This window comes from Podarcis erhardii (assembly GCF_964252035.2).
Source record: "Podarcis erhardii genome assembly, chromosome: 1".
Classification (NCBI taxonomy): domain Eukaryota; kingdom Metazoa; phylum Chordata; class Lepidosauria; order Squamata; family Lacertidae; genus Podarcis; species Podarcis erhardii.
In genome coordinates this window covers 113,669,689-113,691,255 of record NC_138497.1, presented here as the reverse complement: position 1 = coordinate 113,691,255, position 21,567 = coordinate 113,669,689, and the positions used below count along the sequence as shown (strand labels likewise).

Genomic DNA, 21,567 nt, shown 5'->3' with positions numbered 1-21,567 from the left:
CATGGGATTGCATCAACTGTCCATAGTGGTAGAATTCCTGCTCCATGATTGCAGTCATGGGGTTTTTGTCTATCACATGACGGTGTATGTTTTGACTCCACAAAGTGGGAAATGACGGAGACAGGATGTTTGTGTTACTGAGTTCTGTGAAGTGGGACTATTGTCCTTTGTTTTTTCTCTTTGCTGTCTGATGGTAGAGAGAGAGGGAGTCATGTTGCAATGCTCCGTGTGTGTTTATATGTAAATAAAGTAGATTAGCCAAAATGCTGAGTTGCTGGGGTCTGTTATGCAAGCTGCGAAGACTCTGTGGATCCCTAAGTGTGCCGATGTCTGTTGACATCAGTCGCTGTGATGTTCGGGCAGAAAAAAGCTTTTGAAGCTCCTGAATGATCGACCAGGAGGGAGGGAACATACCAGTCAGGCATGTGTCTCTGCCAGGGTTCTACTTGAGCGTAGGACGAGCTCCTGACACATAGCCCCAATCTCCATCCATTTGGATGATGGTGTGCCTAGAGTCTTGAGCCTGTGTAGGTGTATTCACATAGGCTTTGCCTGACTGAGCAAACTGAGGAGCCTGCAAATGGAAGCATCATGAGTTTAACTGATACATTGACTTGCACTTGGATGGTCCAGGCACTTTGTCAAGGTGGAAGTCAGGGGTGGATTCTGCTAGCACAATCATGCCTTTTCAAATGTTCAGTATATGAACATCTGTCTCTTTTAGCTGCATATAACAGATGGATCTAACAAGAGAAGCTAGCTTTGAGGAAAACCTTGTAGGTGTATATTTTAAATCTTAACACTATGGTGTGGGGGGGCAATCTTATTAACAAATAGCTACAGACATTGGAAGCACACGTTTGATATGTCTGAGGAACTTGCATATTCATTTAAAACGTTTATACCTCATTTTCCCTTAATGGAACTACAATTAAAAAAATTAATAAAGCAGCAAGCCTGACGTTTACTGTATTTTTCCGTGTATAAGACGAGGTTTTTTGCTTTAAAAAATTAGTAAAAAATTGGGGGTCGTCTTGTACATGGAACTGTCAGGAGTTCAGCCTACAATTGAGCAGGGCCCTGGCAGAGACATATGCCCAACTGGCATGTTCCCTCCCTCCTGGTCGATCGTTCAGGAACTTCATAAGCTTTCTTCAGCCCAAACATCACAGTGACTGATGCCAACCGACATAGGCACACTTAGGGATCCACAGAGTCTTCCTTGGCATCATGCTTGGGAGCCTGCTTCCCTGCAGCAGCAGCTGCCACTGAGGGGGAGCATGTGGTGCCCCAGTCACTGCCTTTGCTTCTGCACCATGGTGCACTGCATGCACCTCATGCTGGAAACTTTGAGGGCGATCGCCCCCAAAAAGATCAACAACTTTCTGCCACCAATCATCCAGATTTTCACTTCTATTTTAGGGTTTCATTTTCTTAATTTTGGGTTAAAAAGAAATAGGGGTCATCTTATACATGGGGGCGTCTTATACATGGAAAAATACGGCAGTTCAGGTTGGCCCAAAGTAGCTTAATTGTTATTGCTGCCCTCATTAGAATAAGCTGCTACTGCTCATTTTTGCCAGAAGCCTTATGACCAGGGGTCAGCAACCTTTTTCAGCCATGAGCCGGTTCACCGTCCCTAAGACCATGTGGTGGGCCGGGCTATTTTTTTTGGGGGGGGGGGAATGAACAAATTCCTATGCCCCACAAATAAGCCAGAGATGCATTTTAAATAAAAGCACACATCCTACTCATGTAAAAACACCAGGCAGGCCCCACAAATAAGCCAGAGATGCATTTTATATAAAAGGACAGATTCTACTCATGTAAAAACACGCTGATTCCCGGACTGTCCACGGGCCAGATTGAGAAGGTGATTGGGCTGCATCCGGCCCCCGGGCCTTAGGCTGCCTACCCCTGCTTATGACCAATGTCAGCCAATGACTTCCCTCAGCTCTATAAGGTCTTTTTGCCTGTCACTGTATAACTCCTTCCTTCCTTTTTAAAGCTACCCAAATGCTATGCTTGGTTGTTGTTGTTTTAGCTTATAGTGATGGGGGAGAGGGATAGAGACAGAGGCCCTCACTCCCCACCCCATTGGTGGCAATACTTGTTTTCTTTGCTGCCAGACTTGGACAGGGTGCAATGAGTCATCCTAGATTAATGTTAATAAAACTTCAGGACATCCAGATTCTGTCATGAGCTCAATCTCTAAATTTGGCTGTTCCTGAGCAGGAATGGGTTTACTTCATTATGCTATGTCTAGACCTGACTGTTTCATCACTGGTGTGCCACTGGGGTTTGCAAAAAGATGCCTCCAGCTCCAGGTGGTGCCACAAAAATCAGGTGTGTGCCATTGGTGATAAAAGAGTGTCAATATAATGGATTTTTGAAAGGGGGTGAAAATTCTTTCCCTATTGTGTGTTCAGATGTGTATGTTATTTAAGGCAGCAGTCTACAGCCGCTTAAAGGGCTATTATGTTAAAATAAATCTCAGGGAGATAAAGTCATAAGAAGAAAGTAAAATGTGAAAGGTTAAAGCCAGGTGTGGGAGGCATGCAAGCAGTCTTTGAATAGTTTCAGTAGACTCATTTTACTTTTCTTTCTGCCTCCAAAACAAATCTGCTGTCTATGACCTCTTCATGAGGAATGCACTCATGTATTCAAGAAGCCTACAAAACTCTTGTCATTTTAGGATTTAGGATCAATTATTTTTTTAATATTGTGCATGGTCACAACACAGCATGCCCTGTAATTATCTCCTACAAAATCTGCTTGATGCCCCCTGGAAACACAAGAAGTTGCCTTCTATTAAGCTAGATCATTTGTCTGTCTAGCTTGCTCTTGTACCTCTTATACCAGGAGTAGCTACCACAATGCCCTTCAATTCCCATCAGTCCCACCTAGCATGTGCAATGGTCAGGAATAATGAAAGATGTAATCCATCCACATCTGTAGAGAACTACATTGGTCTACACTGACCGGCAACAGATTCCTAGTGTTTTAGACACTACCCAGGAGATGCCACACACCAAACCTGGGACTTTTTGCATGCAAAGCAAATGCCCTTCCCCTTATGCTTCCTTCAAAGACCTTCTCAGATTCCACCTTTTCTACCTACTCCCCCAAGTTCCCATGCTCTAATGCAGAAGTGGCTAACCTCCAGCCATGAGGCCCAAAGACTCCACTAATTTTGGCAGCTGTGAAGCAAAGAAATTAGCACCAGGGTAGATGGACATGGTTAAATCTCTCCACCAAGCCCGGGCCCTGTTGAGAATACAGTTGTCCCTTTCCTACTTTCCTATCCCTGATAGGGATGCAAATTGCCTCCTATCTGCACAGAGGAGGAGGATGACCTGTATGTCCTATATCTGTGTTAGCGTGTGTGAATGCAAGAGTGTGTGGTGGTTATACCCACCACTGGTATATGGAGTGTTGCCCAAGGGTGAATACACCATTTGGGCCAAAAACAAAACAATTAAGTTACAGTAGAACAGAAGTGACTGTAACCAGACCTAAGTACTAGGCCAGCCCAAGACATTTTACTGTCTAGATCAGCCTTTCTCAACCTGTGGGTCCCCAGATGTTGTTGAACTACAACTCCCATCACCCCTAGCTAGCAAGGCCAGAGCTCAGGGATGATGGGAGTTGTAGTCCAACAACTTCTGGGGACCCACAGGTTGAGAACCACTGGTCTAGTGGGAAAGAAAAGACAGTGTCCCCTCCAGTGGTGCCAACTTCTCAAGATGATTGAGAGGGGCCAACACAATATCCTGATATCACACAACAATACGAGGAGCCGGGGGTGGAGCCAGATGCCATCTAAATTATGAGGTGGCCTGACTGGCACCGATGGTCTCTTCCTACTCCATGTAAAAAAACCTGACCAAACTGATAGTTGAATCTTACTGGTAGTATGACTATCTTATGCTATCTTAGGAGGTGCAGGCCAGGCCATGTAGCACACATTGCCCTGTCTCCAGTACTGCATCACTCTTCATAATGGCATGGCTGTCATTTGAATAAAAGTTGCTGGCAATCAGAGTTGGGGGACACAAGGAAAGCGTTCCTGGTGTAGGCCAGTGGCCCATTGAGTCCAGCATTCTGTTCTCACACTGGCTAACCAGAGGCTTATGGGAAGCCTGAAAGCAGGGTTTGATCACAATAACACTCTTCTCATTTGATATTCCCATGGGAAACTGGCATCTAGAGGCATGCCTGTTCTGGCTTCCCAAGGGAATCTGGTTGGCCTCTGCGAAAACAGCATGTTGGACAGCAAGCCTTTGACTTCATCCAACAGGACCCTGATGTTCTCATTCTACATATAACTGAAATAATAGCCCATCTTTCCCCATTTACCACCTGCCTTGCTTTCCTCCCTTTCCTCCACAGCTTCCCCTGTTTCATATTCTAGATACGTAAGCCCCTTAAGGCAGGAACTTTTCTTCCTCTGTCATAAAGGAATCTAAAATGCATTGTGAGTCCCTTTCTAGTCTCTAGGAATGAAGCTAATGTGTTTCTCAGTATCTTTTTTTTATTAATGTATGGGTTTTCCACATTTTAATGCCATTTTATGTTTTGTTACATGTCCTTAAACAGCTCTTCCATTTGCAAGCTAGTAAAAAAGAAGGTAAGAATGTGAAAGAAGCACTTAATCCCAAACTTAAACAGGCTGTTTTCTGTGGATGTAGTCTTAGGCAGACCTAGTCACCGATTTGTAAGTGTAGTTTGGCAGCAGAATATATATGTGTATATGTGCAAATTTGTAAGAATTCTGCTTACCTTTAACCGTAACACTGTGTTGCTTATGGCACCGCACCGCCGCTCCTGGAGACCCAACAGCTGGGTACCACAGCCAGTGGAAGACACAGCAGTCTCTTTCGCCAACTGGAGAATTTTGAATTTGGTTTGCCTGCAAACTGATCAACAGCAGATGGATCCAGAGATTGGCACACTCACGGAGTGGAGCTACAGAGCTGACTGAGTCCCTTGGGGACTTCATTCAGGTCCACTCCCACTTGTCACCTCAGTCATCAGATCTTCCACCAAACCCTCCCTGGAGTTCGGCTACCCATCACTGGCGGTAGTGTGCGTTTTGACCTTGTCCACAGAATGGACACTCACTGTTTTCCTGGTGGGCATTGGTTGAGAACCATCTCTCTCCACCTCCTTCCTGGCAGCTGGACCCACATAGTCGCCAGCTGATGGGGAGCTCCCCCCACCTGGTGCGGCCATGGGGGCATGACTGCCTGGCCAGAGAGCCAGGTTTTTAAAGTAGTTTCACCAGTTTAAGTTTGTGGTGTGGATGTTCCTGATGTCCTGATCTGCATAGACAGGAGAAGGATATCTTTAATACCATCCGAGGGGGTTGCAACTGCTACCTTCAATCTTCAAAGAAGATAAGAGCTGGGTCTTATGAAATGGAGCCTCAGTAACCTAGCATTCTGCATTATAGTGCAGCTATCAAATATTCCAAAGTCTTGTCCAAAATGCCTAAGTTTCATTGTTTTTAGCTTGCAACATACGGCAATGTTTTTCGCAAGCTCCACCTGGGGAATACTTACAGCAGAGGTCATGATTATTTTAACTTCCAAATCATTTATTTGTACCCATCAAGGGTTCCCTGAAAAGCCACACAGAGTTACTGAAGTGACAAGTAATACCCATTAACCCACGAGTGTAATATTTCACTCTGCTCTTTCTCGGCATCTTTTTAAGGTTTATGACAGCATCTGAAGAGACAGATGGCACGGCGCTAGTATCACTCAGAATGAGAAAGGGAGTACACCAAACTACTAAAGGGTGAATAAATTAGGTTCATGCAAATGTGCTTCACAAAGGCTGCAGTTTAAGGGAAAGGAAAGGAAAGGAAATGGAGAGGAGAGGAGGACTCCTGAACAGCGGTGTGCTTGCTAGGTGCTTGCTAGGGAAGAGCTGTAGACCAGCGTGCAGAAAGCTCCAGGTATCTCCAGCTAGGTCTGGGAGACCCTCTGCAGAGTCACTGTCTGGTCAGACAAGACTCCGTTTAACAGATCACTGGTTTGACAACTTGGCACAACACAGGTTCCTATGTGCCATTATAAATCTATGTGTCATTATAAATAATAGACTTAAATCAGACTTATGAAGAATTGTGTAGATGTGAGTTTGTGGAAGCACAGAGCACAGGAAGTGACAATGTTAGGCAAATTAGGACTATAGTGGATGGTCAGGAGTGAAAGGTAGAACTCAGAGTGAGTTGCTGAGGATCTTTCTCTAAACTACAGAAGAAACAAAAGGGTTGTACAGTATTGGTTTGTTTTCCAGCCCCTAAATTCAACTACCAAATCAAGCCTTTGCTAAGGCCTTTGATGGATATTAACTCCTAGACTAGCTTTTAAGATGTAGTCAACTATGTGAATGGCTGCCATTTTTATTTGTTTGCTGGCTCATGTTTTCTGATATTATTGTGCAGAATGATGCTGTTGTAATTGTTCTCAATTTGGTTTTTTGGTGTTTTTTTACCCCACCTGGGATCACTTGTGAATAAGACCAGGTTAGAAATGTTTAAAATAAATGAATAATATAAATGATCAGATGGATGAAAGTTGCAAACTCCTTTTGGAAAACACCCTTGTTTATTTCAACATATACCTTAAAACACTAAGCCTAGTTTTTTTGAGTGCAGATGTGCCAAAGCAGTTGGAAGTAATTCTGAGGCAACACATTGGTGCAAGGACAGGGGCACCATTGCTATCCATAGTGTAAATATTTGTTTTGAAGATTGTCCTTAATAAAGTTGTGTAGCATTTGATTGTCTCATCTGTCCATTTTAACCACTATGGTAGAATGTATTTACCTTTCAAGATTGAAAATGTAATTGGTTAGATTTTTGGGTTGTTGTTTGGATTAGGGTCAGATTGGAAAGGCTGAACTTTGATTATCTTAATAAGCTTGTCTGTATAACAAAAGAAGACCCCAATTTTACTGCATCCCCCCCAAAAAACCCCACATACATACAAAGATCCTCTCTATATCTCTGCACCATCATAGAGGAAACCTCAAACTGTTTCCATAGCCACTCCTCAGATTAGGAATGGGGAACTAATTCAATTCAGTTCACATTTAAAGGTGAACTTGCCAAATTTGCACTTTCGGAAACAATATGCAAACCAACTTACAATGCACACCTCTCTATCTATTGCAACACAATTATCCAACCAAGTAATGTGTGCAGAGATGCATATACTGGGGTAAAGTGTACATGCATTAGTGAAAACGTCACAAAAATGCATTACACTGAGGACAATTGCTTTGCCAATACAGTAATGTATATTAGGCCAAATTATACTCCCCTAAAGTATCTATTTACACTAAAAATTCTGATTAATTTTCATAAAAACTTTTTTTAATAAAAACCCCCCGCTAACTGGTGTGGAACAGTAGAGAACTGAACTGAAAATTTGGAAAACTCAGTTAAAACACTAAAAAAAAAAAAGCTATAAAAAAACCATTTAAAAGCAATTTAAAAGAAGAAGCCCTCTCTGCTGAGCAGCAGCAGCAGTCCTTATAAAACCTGGCCACACCCTGGACCAGGTGGATAGAGGCAGTAGCAGGGCCCTCAGGCTCTCAGCAGGGTGGATGGTGGTTCCTTTGTCCATCCACCCCTCTAACTCCCAACCGCAGATCTCAGGTTTCAAAGTGGTAGTTTAATTTGTGTCTTTGGTCTCTGTTTCAGCTTGGTCTGAGGGAAGTCTGCCTGTTCCTTGCCAGAATGGAATCCATCCCCCTGGGCATGCAGAAGCATGCTGCCTTCTCTTCTATAATTTTGAAACCTGTGATTTTAGGATTTATATCAAGAGTTCTTTCTTTTTTATTTCAAGGCAGCTAGTTCCCTACTTGCTTTATATTGAATGCTTTGGATAAATATCTTAGGGCACTTCTTGGTGAGCACTTCCTTGGTTTTGAGGTAGATTAGATCACATTGACTGTTTAAGTGAGCATTCATTCCAAATTGTCTGCAGGGAGGCTAGATGATGGTGCATCAAAACAGGAGTTGTCTGTGCTTTCCAGAACAATCTTTTTTGGGAAGCAAGTCTGTTGTTCTCCCAATCAGCTATAACCGTGTGACCTGAATTTGCTGGTATGTGATTGAATTCCACCTAAAAATATTGCCATTATGGAAGACTTGTAGCTGAGTAACAAGAAGGACCAGTCCAAGACATTTGGTGCTTGAGATGAACCACAAAAATGTGTCTTCCCTCCTCATCGATGCTTTTGGAACTAAACAATACCCCATAAATAAATTTAGAGATAGTAGTATTGGGTCATTTCCTTAAACAAAACCATTTTGGTACCAAAACAATACACAAGCAATCATGAAGGACTAGCAATTGAACAAAATTCCATCATAGCTATGCTAAATTCGGGGGCTACTCTCAGTTTGTATAAATGCATAAATCAGAGGGTTTAATGAGAACTGAAAATAATGGCTTCTTAAATAATTTTGCAGTATTTTCCTCTCTTTTTGCATTAAATGTTTCTCTCCTCCCCCCTTCCCCCTGACCCTGCTTTCGATTGTTCCTAATAGAGACTCAAGGAGCTGAAACAGAGGGAGTTTGCCCGAAATGTAGCTTCCAAATCAAGAAAAGATGAAAGGAAGCAAGAAAAAGCCCTTCAACGCTTACACAAGTTAGCTGAACTGAGAAAAGAAGTTGTGTGGTGAGTGAAAAGTTATTGAAAGGTAAAAAGTACAGGGAAAGGGGGAAGAATATTCCAGATGACATGATGTGGCAAAATGCCCCATGACTATTAAGATCTCAAACCAGAACAAAGTAGCTATATATTTTTGGCACTCTCTGAACTGTATGTTGCAATTAGATGTGGCACCATGCAAAGAAATAAATGTTTTAACATTACTTTTTCAACAGAGCTAAAATGACAAGTATTTGAGTTAAAAACATGTCCTATATATATTTAATAAATCAGGCTTAGCAGTAGAAAACATTAGGAAACTAGGTCAGTCATTTGAATTTTGACAGGACACCACTGATGAGGAAAGGAATACGCTGGCTTGCTGCTAGTCTGCGCAATATTGCACAACCCAGTTCAATTCTGTAGTATTCATTCTGGAATTTGGGTCCTATTCTGCTTTAAGCAGTTTATTGATAGCAAATGTCACATTGATCACAAAGGTTGCTGATTCAGGGGCTTCACTTACCAGCAACTGAGGAAGTGGAATAATAGTGCTGTAGCCAATGCTGCCATTCTGCTTGTACAATACAATTCCATTTGCACAACAAGACTTCTCTTTCATCGACTCACCTGCACACATAAAAATGTAAGCAGAGGCCTGCTGGATCAGGTCCAAGGCCCATCTAGTCCAGCATCCTGTTCTCACAGTGGCCAGTTGCCCATAGCAGGCACCTTCCGGTGCAGGGTTTTGTTTTGATTTGATTTGTTAGGAGGCACAGGGACAGGAGAGGAAGAGGAAGTCCCATTGTGCAAGCAGATACAAACTTAGCTTCTTCAGAGTCAAATCACTGGACACTTTAGCCCAATGTTGTCTACTCTGATGGACTACAGGTTTACAGAGTCTCTGGCAGAGATCCATCCCACCACCTGCTACCTGGTGGTATTATCACTGAATCATAGAACTGTGGAGTTGTAAGGTAGCCTAAAGGTCATCCATTCCAACCCGTGCAATGCAGGAATCTCAGCTAAAGCATCCATGACAGATGGCCATCCAACCTCTGCTTAAAAACCTCTAAGGAAGGAGAGTCCACAGCCTCCTCTGTCCCACTGTCGAATAGCTCTTACAGAAAGAGGAGGTTCCAGTGATTGAGTCAAATCCTGCAAAGGAATTTGCCCATGTGAAAAAATCTTCAGGGTCCCAGGGGAAAAGTGGGTGCTACAGTGGGAAGTGTTGCGAATTCTTCACGGCGCTTTAGCAGAAAAGCTCAGAGTTCCAGGTTCAGTATTATTGTATCAGTATCAGTGCAGTATTATTTATTGTGAGCTATATAGACAAATGTGGGCTATGGGTGGCGCTGTGGGTTAAAACACAGAGCCTAGGACTTGCCAATCAGAATGTCGGTGGTTCGAATCCCCACGACAGGGTGAGCTCCCGTTGCTCGGTCCCTGCTCCTGCCAACCTAGCAGTTCGAAAGCACGAAGTGCAAGTAGATAAATAGGTACCGCTCCAGAAGGGAGGTAAACAGTGTTTCCGTGTGCTTCTCTGGTTTGCCAGAAGTGGCTTAGTCATGCTGGCCACATGACCCGGAAGCTGTATGCTGGCTCCCGCAGCCAATAAAGCGAGATGAGCGCCACAACCCCAGAGTCGGTCACGACTGGACCTAATGGTCAGGGGTCCCTTTACCTTTACCCTAACCCTTACTATATATACAAATATCTACAGAAGCAGTTCATACAGTCAGACAGAGTACCTGGCTGCACCTTAAGGCAAATAGGAAGACTCTTTCACTCTGACCACACTCCTCTACTGCTGGACAGGTTTCCCTTTTAAACTGATGACAGCCAATCAACTGTTAGCACATTAGTGCTGAGTCATTCTGACCCAGCACCTCCATAGAAAGTATTGCAGGCTGATTGCATCAGCTAGCAAACTCAAGCCTGCAGACTTACTACCTCACACAGCATTCTGTGGATCCCAACAGGAAGATGCTGATCACTATAGACTGATGGCAGAATATCCCTAATTTTCCTAATTTTCTCTCCCCCTGCCCAACCCCCAATCAGTACTGCTGGGAACATGCAGAGTAACAAGCAGATGATCTGGTCCAACATCGGGGATGTCACACATTTTTATCATTGGTAGCCTCTCTGCATCCTTTATCACTAGTAGCATTCCATCTTTCATCTCAGTTTGCAAACATCCATTTTGCTCTCCCATCTGGGATTGCATGAAGCCATTGTAGACATTGAAATATGTGTAGCAGCAATATAAGGATATGCTGGGTGGAAAGAACAAAGTCAAACATTTTACTGCATTAAGCAACTGCTTCTCAGTGTCACAAACCATATATACTGTGGAAACGGCAAACAGAGGACCCCTTATGGCTGCTGCTTTATGTCACACTTTAAATGTGCAATTCATGTTACAACTTTTATTGAGGTGTGTTCACACATTCAAACTGCTAATAGCATTCCCTTCATCACCACAAATCATTGCTCTTAGCACATTCTAAATTGATTGGCTGCCATTATGAAGTATTTTCTTGTTGCACTGACAGGCAATTATGCGTGATGACTGAAGTCCTATATTTTCCTTCATTTCTGACATTTTTTAAAACAATAAACATGGGTTTTTTAGTGGACTTCCAAATGGAGAGATCTGAATTGTCATGCAAAACTGCTCTGAGATTTACTGCGTTGATAAGAAAGAACAGCTCTCTAAGACCTAGCCTATAACATACTGTACCTCATGACCAGGGGGAGCACTGACAAAAAATAATCTGAAAGGCTGGAGTACCCAGCAATGCATCCTCCAGATGTTGTCCAGGTGCCATCAGACCCAGACAGCACAGCCAATGGTCAAGGATGATGGGAGTTGTAGTACTGCAACATCTGACTAGAGATCATCATATTGGCTCACCCTGATTTAAGAGAAATGTCATTTGACCACTTTTTCAAAAATATAGATCCGAGAACTGAGAATTTGGGTTATCAAGTGTTAGTTGTAATTCCTATGAATTATATACCCCCTTTATACTCTTTTGACAGTTATCACATCCATTTCACAGGTTGGCAACTGACGCTGAGGTATACTCACAGATACCCAGCTTGCTGAGCAGGGTCTTGAATCTATATTTCCCAAAACCTTTTCCCAAATCCTGCCTGCCAGCCTATACTTCTTAATGGCAACTTTTGTTTCTCATCAGAACTGACTAATAACCCCCTGAAAATAGTAACGTTTCCTATTTCCAATTAATGGGTGGCATGACTCACGTCCTTAAGATATCCCTTTAAATCATCGTCCTCCTCCTCCTCCTCCTCATCATCATCCTTGCCCTATGGTTGCATTCAGCACCCCTACTCCCCTCAATTCTGGATTTGAAGAATAACCCATCAGGGATATTTGTATATAAAGCAATTAATCACAGAAAGGCAAAATGAGTGACCTTACAGTCTTCTTCCAGACCCAAGACTCTGCAATGAATTGGCTGCAGACCATGAACAATTCGAACCAGAAATAATTTAAGCCCTCTAGGTTACTGTACAGCTGAAACAGTTTAAATCCCAAAACTCTGATTTAGCATGTTGCTGGTTGGGGTGTGTGTTGTTATTATTTCACCCTTACTCCTCAGGCCTTTGTAACCTTTAAATAACTCACAGCCAGAGGTCCGTATCCAACTCCTCATGCTGTGCTAATGATCACATTATACCTAATGGTATATTTATTAATGGTGGTGCTTCGGAGAGAGAGGAGGACAATAGATCAGCCTATGTGTATACATATCTGAAATTGCAAGCTGGACCCCTGGGGTACTGTATACATTTAGATACAGCTATAAATGTTTTAGAAATACAGCTAAGAGCTCTACATGCTACATCAGAGAAAATGCAAACCTGTCTGGTATAGGGTAGCTGTGCTCGGAGAGCAACTATTTAAAATGACCATGGGGGGTTCCATACTTATCTTCACTCAACAACTCGTGTGTCAAATAAGATGTGTTTAAAAGTCATTCCAAAATTGCTAGCGCAACATGCATTCCCAAAATGTCATTAAAAACACAGGGGAGGGGGGGTTGCCGATCAGTGGCAGGGGCCATGTTTTGCATACACAAAGCTGCAAGTTCCGTTGTAAGCATTTCCGATGAAATGATCAAGGATAGCAAGACTGTCTGAGAGGCCCTGGAGAGCTGCTGTCAGTTGGGCTTTCCACCAAATTGCACACAAAGTGAAATTTGAGACAAATGCGGAAGATCTTGTTCAGTCAAAAGATCTGAAGATGTTTCAAGGGAAGCTAAAATAATTCTGGCAGGTGGGATTTTATAGAGTAGGGAAATTAGTGCCCTATCCTAGGCATGGTACTTTGGCTCTTTATAATAAAGTCCTGTGCCATATGATGTCCAAGTGCCCCTATTTTCCAGGGACAGTCCCTGATTTACAGAAGCTGTCCCAGTTTTTTATTTGATCCCAGAATGTCCCTCTTTTCCTTAGGGTGTCCCTATTTTTGAAAGAGAAATGTTGGGCAGCATGCTGTACAAATTCAAGATTAAAGAGATTTTGACATATAATTTATGCCAAGCCCCCCCCCCACCTACAAATCCAGAAAGGAGACTTGAGACATAGAATAGGTTAAAGGTTCTATTTATTAAAATGTTAACAGAATGGAGGATATGCATTCCAAGCAAAGAAGTCAACCCAATCAAACAAATTCAGATTTAACAGACAGGTGAGGACTTTGTCAAACTCTGACAGGTAAATCCTCACCTAGTCTGGACATGAGCTACAGCCTTGCACTGTGGCTCCCCAGCTAAGGTCAGTGAATAAAAGACTCCCTCCTCATCAGAAAAACCTTGTGTATGGTCCCCACAAGTGCATGCAGACTGTGCAGCATTCACCTGTGTGTGTACTCCAGGCCTCAAGGGACACTCCTCCAAGCCCTCCTGGCACAATGTAGCAGCTGGTCTCTGAAGGGTGTCCTTAGCCCAATACTGCCTCCATAAACCTAGGGTTTGCACCCAGCTTTCTTATCTACTCAGACTCAATGCCATACTGGCAAGCAAGCCATACCTCTCCCTGAATGCTAATCAAATTTACTCAACAGTGTGAAGTGTGTGGGGGGAGAGAGGCCCTAACAACAACAAAAATCCTACTCAGCTCTGGGTGATTAGCCTATAATGCCAATATTGCATAAAGGGTACCAATCGGCAAACAGGAGGGGGTTTGAAGGAGGAGCTACCTTAAAACCCCTTCCAGACCACCTCCTATTTGCCCACTGATACCATGTGACCAAGCCCCTCTCCCCTCCCCATGGGAGTGGCAGGCCTTGCATTTCTTTCTTGAAGGGAAGGGTGGGAGCAAACATGCCTTGCAGAATTGCCAAACTGATGTTTACCAAAATATACATGCTTGAGAGACAATAATTCCCTAGTGTTATGATTCACAGCTGCAATATGGATTTTGATAAATACAGTATGTGGGATGGGATTCGCTTAAGAAACTCCATCAGGAGAAGCCCTGTGCAAGGACTTCTGCCTGAGCCATGGGGTTCCACCGTCCCTCAAAGAATGACTTGATGGGGTGTCAGGAGAACCCACAGAACAATGGGGAGGAAGGAGAGACGGGATTGTCCCATCTGGCTAGTTGAAATACTTGCAAAGACAGAACTTTTGCAATAGAGCAACACTGAATTCCATCTTTAGTGATCAGTGGGGAGAGGGGTGCTTACATGTAAATTAGGTCTGGTTCATTCACACATTCAACTGTAGCATGTAGGTGTCATGTTCACTGAGAGATAGGTAAAAGTCCCAGGTTCACACACATTCTTTTCACTGAACCTTCACCAAATGTGAAGTCCCACTCATGTAAAGTACCGGTTTCCATTTCCCCAGCCACAATGGACGGATAGCCTTAATTTGGTGTACTTGTGTGTAGGGCTCTGTTCATGCTGAAGGTTCTCCCCACGGTGGTGGAAGACGCTCCAGTCCAAGGCTGGCAGGGGGTGGGCCAGTGTGTGTGTGAACCACACCAAAAGTTGCCATTATGTTTCTCCTAAAGAAAAATTCAAGACAAATTTTGTAATTCCAGCATAATGGTCTGGACCATTCCAGCTGCAATTCTGTCCTTGTCACTTTCAAATAATTGTCTAGTTCAGTGGTATAGATGTCTTCCTGACTTCTTTGTAAGAGAATAAGAACAGAAGGGAGCTGGAGAATAAATGACCACAAAGAGACATGTTGTCTTAGTCTTTCCCCCACCCTTTGTTCTTTTCTTTTTCTTTTTTGTTTCCAGAGAATAGAACCACATCAGGCCCAATGAAACCCTTGGCATCTGACTATGTGCTCATTTCCTCCCAGGACACAGAGCTGTTATATAAAGTGTGGTCTGCCATATTGAATGAGAATGGGTGGGAAACCTGGAAATTGTTTTTGTTTGTTTTGCATACTTCACAGCATGGAAGAGTTCTAAGACCTATCTATTAATACATTTCTTCCATTTTTAAAAAAGAGGCATTGCTTTAACCACAGTGTTAAACAGAACCATAGGACTGTAAAGTTGGAAAGGACCCTGAGGATCATCTTGTGCAACCCCATGAATAGGCAGCTGTCCCATATGGGGATCGAACCTGCAGCCTTGGTGTTATCAACAGACTCTAACCAACTGAGCTTATCTAGTCCATGCTTTGGCAAAGGGCCCTCTGCCAACTCTAGAGACCACTGCCTGGGTTCATCCTCCTCCTCCCTCCTGTTGTTGCCTCCCCTCTCCAGCAAGCACTGAAAGAAGGAGAAGTTGCTTTCAATCTCTCTTTGGGCAGCTGCACATAGTGAGCCCTAAGAAAGGCAAGCAAATGGGGGAAGCAGCAAGAAAGCAAAAGACGGTAGCTCCCACTTATGACATCTAGACCAGGTTCCTCCTAGACACTTGAGCAGTGGCCGAGGGAAGGGGGCAGGGGGAGGTCCACACCAGGTGCCATCTCTAAGGGGGTGACAAGAAGGCACCCTGCCACGGACTCGCTGCCCGCCATCGTGCCACCGCTGCCGTGTGAGAGGGAAACAGCCCAGTGGCGCATGCACACACGTCATGTTTGCGGCTCATGCTATGTACTCCGCATGCGTCGCCGGGCAGTTTGCCCCACCCCCGACACCCCGCACCGGGTGCCGGGTACCCTTCCTTCACCCCTGCACTTGAGCAGACATTGATGGTGCTATAAACCAAATGGAAGCCTATTTTGGCATTAAGCCAAGGGTAGGCAACCTAAGGCCTGGGGGCTGGATGCAGCCCAATCGCCTTCTAAATCCAGCCCATGGACGGTCTGGCAATCAGCATGTTTTTACATGAGTAGAATGTCTCCTTTCATTTAAAATGCATCTCTGGGTTATTTTGGAGGCATAGGAGTTCGTTCATTTCTTTTTTTCCAAAATATAGTCCAGCCCACCACATGGTCTGAGGGACGGTGGACTGGTCCACAGCTGAAAAAGGTTGCTGACCCCTGATAATGATGGTGGTGATATACAATCCTCTATAGCAATTGGAACTCATGGGACCTACAGGAGAGTTTTGCAGGCAGCACTTGTGCACAGAATTGCCTTCAAATGCATGCGTATCTTTTGCCTGTAAAATGTCAGGATTGTGCTGTTTTTGGAAAGGCGACATTGTTACTGCACTGCTAGCTTTGCATTTCAAATGCTTCTGAACTGCATTTACAGAAAGTGTATTCTTGTTTTCTTTCAGTGCTCCAGGGAGTGGCCCTATGTTCAGATCCACAACAGTTACAGTCCGAGATAATTGTAATGAAATCCCTCCACGTGCCCTCATCGACTCTACTAAAAAGGAGCAAGAATTCAACTTTGCATTATTGCACAGCTCAAAGACGGCTGACAATGTTACATCTGTGGCTTCTTCCTCACCTGAAAATGCAAATAACAGCAAGCCAGACATTAACAAGCCTGGGGATCAAATGCAGGGACTCCATGGACATAAAGTGGGGTTCTCTTTTGCATTTCCTAAGAAAGCAGCAGTCAAGCTGGAATCATCGGCCGCTGCCTTCTATGAATACAATGATGAAACTTCGTCTGAACATGGGCTTAGCAGAAGAAGCCGGTTTGTTCCTGGACCTTGCAACCTTCAGGTTTCACTGAATGAAGAAATGTCTCTGTGTTCTGAGGAGAAACCTAATTCTATTGTTCCACTAATGGAAAAACATGCTGATGAATCTCTCCAAGTACAGGAACCACCAGATGAACCACCCAGTGAAGGAAACATGATAAAGGACGTCATGGAATTAAGATCTCCTGCTTCTCATTTGAAAGAACCTGGGCTTGGTGATTCAGAGGGCTTTTCTGTTAATGTAGATTCAGCTGCCTCACCAGATGAAACATCATCCAAAGTTGCCCTTGGGAACAAAGCCCTCCCTGCAGAAAGTAATAGTGATGAGCCCAATGGAAATAAATGCACAGGTCTCCCTGTGAATGAAAATTGTTTATCACAGCAGGATATCCAGGGAAAAAATGATCAGAATCTGAGCAGCGATTCACCAGCCGCTGAAGTTGAAATTAAAAAATGCTCATCGGATGGACTGATGCCAGCAAATTCTGAGGGGGAAACAGTAGCTTTTCCTTGTAAACAAAATTCACAAAAGAGACCTTGTGAGCCATTTGTTCCTGTGCTTAACAAACATGGATCAACCATTCTTCAGTGGCCATCAGAAATGTTAATTTACACAAACACAGAGCCAGTCATTTCATACAGTTGTAATCCATTATGTTTTGACTTTAGGTCATCAAGATCGAACGAATGCCTCGAGAAAAATAAACCTCAATCAAACCATGATTTGAGTTTAGACTGTCCAGATAAATTTCTTTTAGCAAATGTTGACTGTGCATCTCACATTAACACACATCCATACAATGATGAAAAATTAACTACGATGGATGCTTCAGTGGCAGAGGATTGTAGCCTCAATAAAAAACAAGATGGCCTAAGCCTAGATACTTTGTGGATGATTGGAGAAAATGAAAAATGTCATAATTCCCCAAAATGTATACATGAAAGCTCATCAGAACAGCAAAACAAAGCCTGGATAAAAAGAACACATGAAAAGTGGTTTCACAAAAACAGGAAGAGGGAAAGAAGAAGAAAGCTATGCCACCACCATTATGAGGAGGAAATTACTGAGGCAGATATTAAAATTTCTCCCTTACTCGAACAGCAAAATAACTGTGCTGATGTTGATAAACATCCAAAGCTTCATAATGCTCTGGAACAAGACACTGGTGAAAATGGAATGGGAGATTCAGTTGTGGAACTCTTTCAGCAGACATCTGAAACTTTCCAGGTTGATAACAGTGACTGTGGAGAAACATCCACACAGGTCCATGGAAACCAAAGTCTACAGCCCACTTGCAACATAAAAGACAATAGGGAATTCTACATTAACTCTAACCAAGTGTGGAGAAGGAGTAAATCAATTTCTCACAGACAATCAAATAAACCAGGTTCAAGTTCAGGAAGATGCAACTCAGTTCATTCTGGAGCATTTTGTAGTTGGAGAATCAGAAGATGTAGCAGTAGCCCAGACCATAAACATTTAGACCATTTTCCTGAAGAAAAATGTGTGAATCAATCACAGCCCACGAAGAGAGCCTATCATTCGCTCACAGAAGAGCCAGAGAGGTCCCATAGGAAACGGAGACATCATATGTATTCTTGTTCATCAGATGAAAGTTCAAATGCACTGACCTGTTCCTCAGAAGAGAATCTGAGGCAAACATGTAACTTAGCAGCACCTTGTAAACCTAAACGGAAACGAAGGAGAAAGAGAGCAAGAACTCTACATGCATTTAGAGAGAGGGCACCAAGAAGGAATGTCATTGTTGAGTCTCCTAAAAGGGTATGCACAATCAATAATTCCCTCAAACTATTTACTGAAGAAAACACAGAGCAAACAAAAACATCTTCCATCACAGATGATGCAAATGGTAATATGGAACAAACAATCCAGTCAGTAGAAAGTCAAACAGCTCCACAATCCGAACATTTACTTTCATTAGAAAATATCAAAGGTTCAAACTCTTCCAGTACAGAGAAAACTACCTCTCTGGAGGAATCTACATTTTCTTCTTCTTCTGTTACCGAACACAGTGTTCAGCCAATGGTGAAACCTCAAAACATGCTAGAAGAAGGAGAAAAACCTGAAAACCTGAGTGTTCCTGAAATGCACGCTCCTAATAAAGTGCCCAGTCTTGAAAGAAACTTTGATCAGCCTCCTCCTAAAGCATATCTGTGTCATTATGAAGTGGCTGAGGCTATGCCCCAAGAGAAACTCAACCCATCAGTCAATGAGTGGCTACGGTATAACCCAGGTATATTTAATGCACCGCCTCCTTTGCCCTTTAAAGAAGCACATATGAACAGTCACACTTTTTTAACCACAGAGCAAATTCTTGCCCCCTTCACTTTGCCCGAACACACATTGCTTTTGCCTCCCGAAAGCCACGACAAGTTCAAAGATCTGCAATGCGAGGCCTACCACCAGATCTTCCAGCAAAACATGCTCGCCAGTAAGATGAAGCTGACTTTTCCTCCAGCTGCAGTCCAAGCTTCCAATGCCCCTCTGCAGCCCTTGCCTTTGCAGCAGCCTCTGTGCTCTACCTCGGTCACTACAATCCACCACACGGTTTTGCAACAGCATGCAGCAGCAGCCGCTGCAGCTGCAGCTGCTGCAGCAAGTACATTTAAGGTCCTTCAGCCCCACCAACAGTTTCTTTCCCAAGTCCCGGCTCTTTCACGGACACCTTTACCTCATCTGTCAGTCGGGCCAAGACTTTGCCCTGCAAGTCACACAGCCATCGTTGGCCCACCCCAACTGCCCCTCATTCCAGCTTCAGTTCTCCACCCAAGCCATTTGGCATTTCCCCCATTGCCCCACACACTGTTCCCCTCACTCCTGTCACCACATCCTGCAGTCATTCCTTTGCAACCACTATTCTAGGCCTCATGAGGAGCAGTCAGACTAGAAGGACAAGTCTTCGATTGAAGATACATCAACACTCTTCATCAGAACCATGGACAGATCACTCTACCAATAGACTGAGTTTAAGAGGTTGCAAGAGCCTTCTGATATAGAATAATTTGCTATTGGTTTAAAAAATGCAAATATTTATATGTAAAGTGCAGATTCATAATAAAATTAAAGCACTGAATAGTCTAATATTAATACAAACCACATATGTATAGATATAATATATATGTGTATATGTATGTATGAAGATCATGTCTTAAAAATATACTAACATGTATATAAAATATATTTATAGGACTGTAAGTTATGTTGTAAAGTATGCTCCTTGTGTTTTTTTTAATTATATTTGTGTATTCACACCTAAGTAATGTTTAGACAAAGCTGATGCACTATGTTTTGTACAACATCCCTTATAACCATAAATATAGTGAAAACTCTCTCTTGCAATAATTTTCTTTGTTACAGATTTTACGATCTTTTTTAAAGGAAACAAAAATCACGCATTGTGGGCCTCATAGCTGGTTGCTTTCTGCCATTTAAATGGTAAACTCTTCTGTGTTTGGGTAACCAACTTTCCCTTAGCCTTCTGTGATTTATTATCATGGCTCAGAGGCTAAAACCTAGAGGGGAACAATCTTACTGAGAGGATGACAAAGGGTAATAGATCTGATTGTATTAGCAGCTTGATGCTGCGGAGACAAATATTGCTCATTTGCAGAGTGTGCTGGCACTCTCTTTTGTTTTTGTTTTTTGAAAAAAACATTCAGAGGGAAAGCAAGCACAAGGGACTGCTTCCACAACACACTTCTAACAGCCAGCAGCTCCTGCGGTCTGCAGACCTCCTCTGAATTGCCTGGCTGTCTAAAACACACTGACAAAGCTCAGTCAGCCTGAGTAGAGATCAAGTAGCTCAGCAGAACCTGGGCCAAGGGAACTACTGGTGTTGCTGCTCATCTCAGCATCAGAAACAGTATCACTGACTACCACATGCACTGCCAGGTTATAACAGACATATTGATGGCTATGAGCATCAAAGGAGATGCTGCCAAGAGGAAAATCTTAAGTATTTTCACTCCTCTCCCTTACTGCAGGAGCAGGATCACTGCATTATGACTTCCCTTGCCAACCAAGAACACAGAGTGGTTAAATTAACTATCCAATTATGGCGAGTCACTGGGTTATTCCATGTTATTCCAGAATGTTACAGTGGTGGGTGACCTGTACAGCCACAACACAACAAAGAGAGCTTTCATATTACTGCAAGCACAGGTCTTTTCAGCAACGCTAGTTCACACATTGAGCTGCCAGTATCAACTGGACGGTAAACCAACGAAGCATCCCTTGGGCATATTAATATATTACACAGTGAATGCAAGAAGCTGGCAGTCCAAGCACCACCCAAAGGGCCAATGTTACAGATTGCACCATAGGTGCACACTCTAGAATTGGTTACAATATTTTTTTCCCAGTTGCACCACCATGGTGTGTGTGTGTGTGTGTGTGTGTGTGTGTGTGTGTGTGTGTGAAATCAATTGCCACTTTTGGTTCTTTGAGGCTGAAAGAAAGAAGTATTTGATGGCTGCCTTGCAACTGTTCAAGGCATATCTCTCTGACAGACTGGGCATAATCTAGCCAATAGCCAAGTCCTTTGTATCCTCCCAATCACAGCATTGGTGATGTTTTCAATCTAAGACAGTCACAAGGAAAGACCCAATCTTTGATCTGGGTTGTAGATCCAGCCAAGAGGAGTGTTCCTTCAATGAGAGTCTCCTGCATAATTATTGCTAACAGATGAACATTTGGGTACTGGGTCAGTATTAAAATCAGATTGTGGGACACAAGCTATTAAAGTATTTCTTCAAATAGTGCAATACAGTGGT

The 21,567-nt window shown here is 43.2% G+C and overlaps 1 protein-coding gene and 1 long non-coding RNA gene across 2 annotated transcripts in view; one reads left to right on the top strand and one right to left on the bottom strand.

Moving 5' to 3' along the window:
- The window catches only part of ZNF804A (zinc finger protein 804A), a 254,590-nt gene that overhangs the window by 194,144 nt on the left and 38,879 nt on the right, over nt 1-21,567 (top strand). Inside the window, exons 3-4 of the mRNA XM_081858908.1 lie at nt 8,570-8,700; nt 16,399-21,337. Coding sequence (XP_081715034.1) covers nt 8,570-8,700; nt 16,399-19,657 — 3,390 coding nt within the window. The 3' untranslated portion in view covers nt 19,658-21,337. The remainder of the gene's footprint in view (nt 1-8,569; nt 8,701-16,398; nt 21,338-21,567) is intronic.
- LOC309335933 overlaps nt 1-21,567 on the bottom strand; it is a 771,786-nt gene that overhangs the window by 748,210 nt on the left and 2,009 nt on the right. The gene's annotated exons all lie outside the window — the stretch shown is intronic.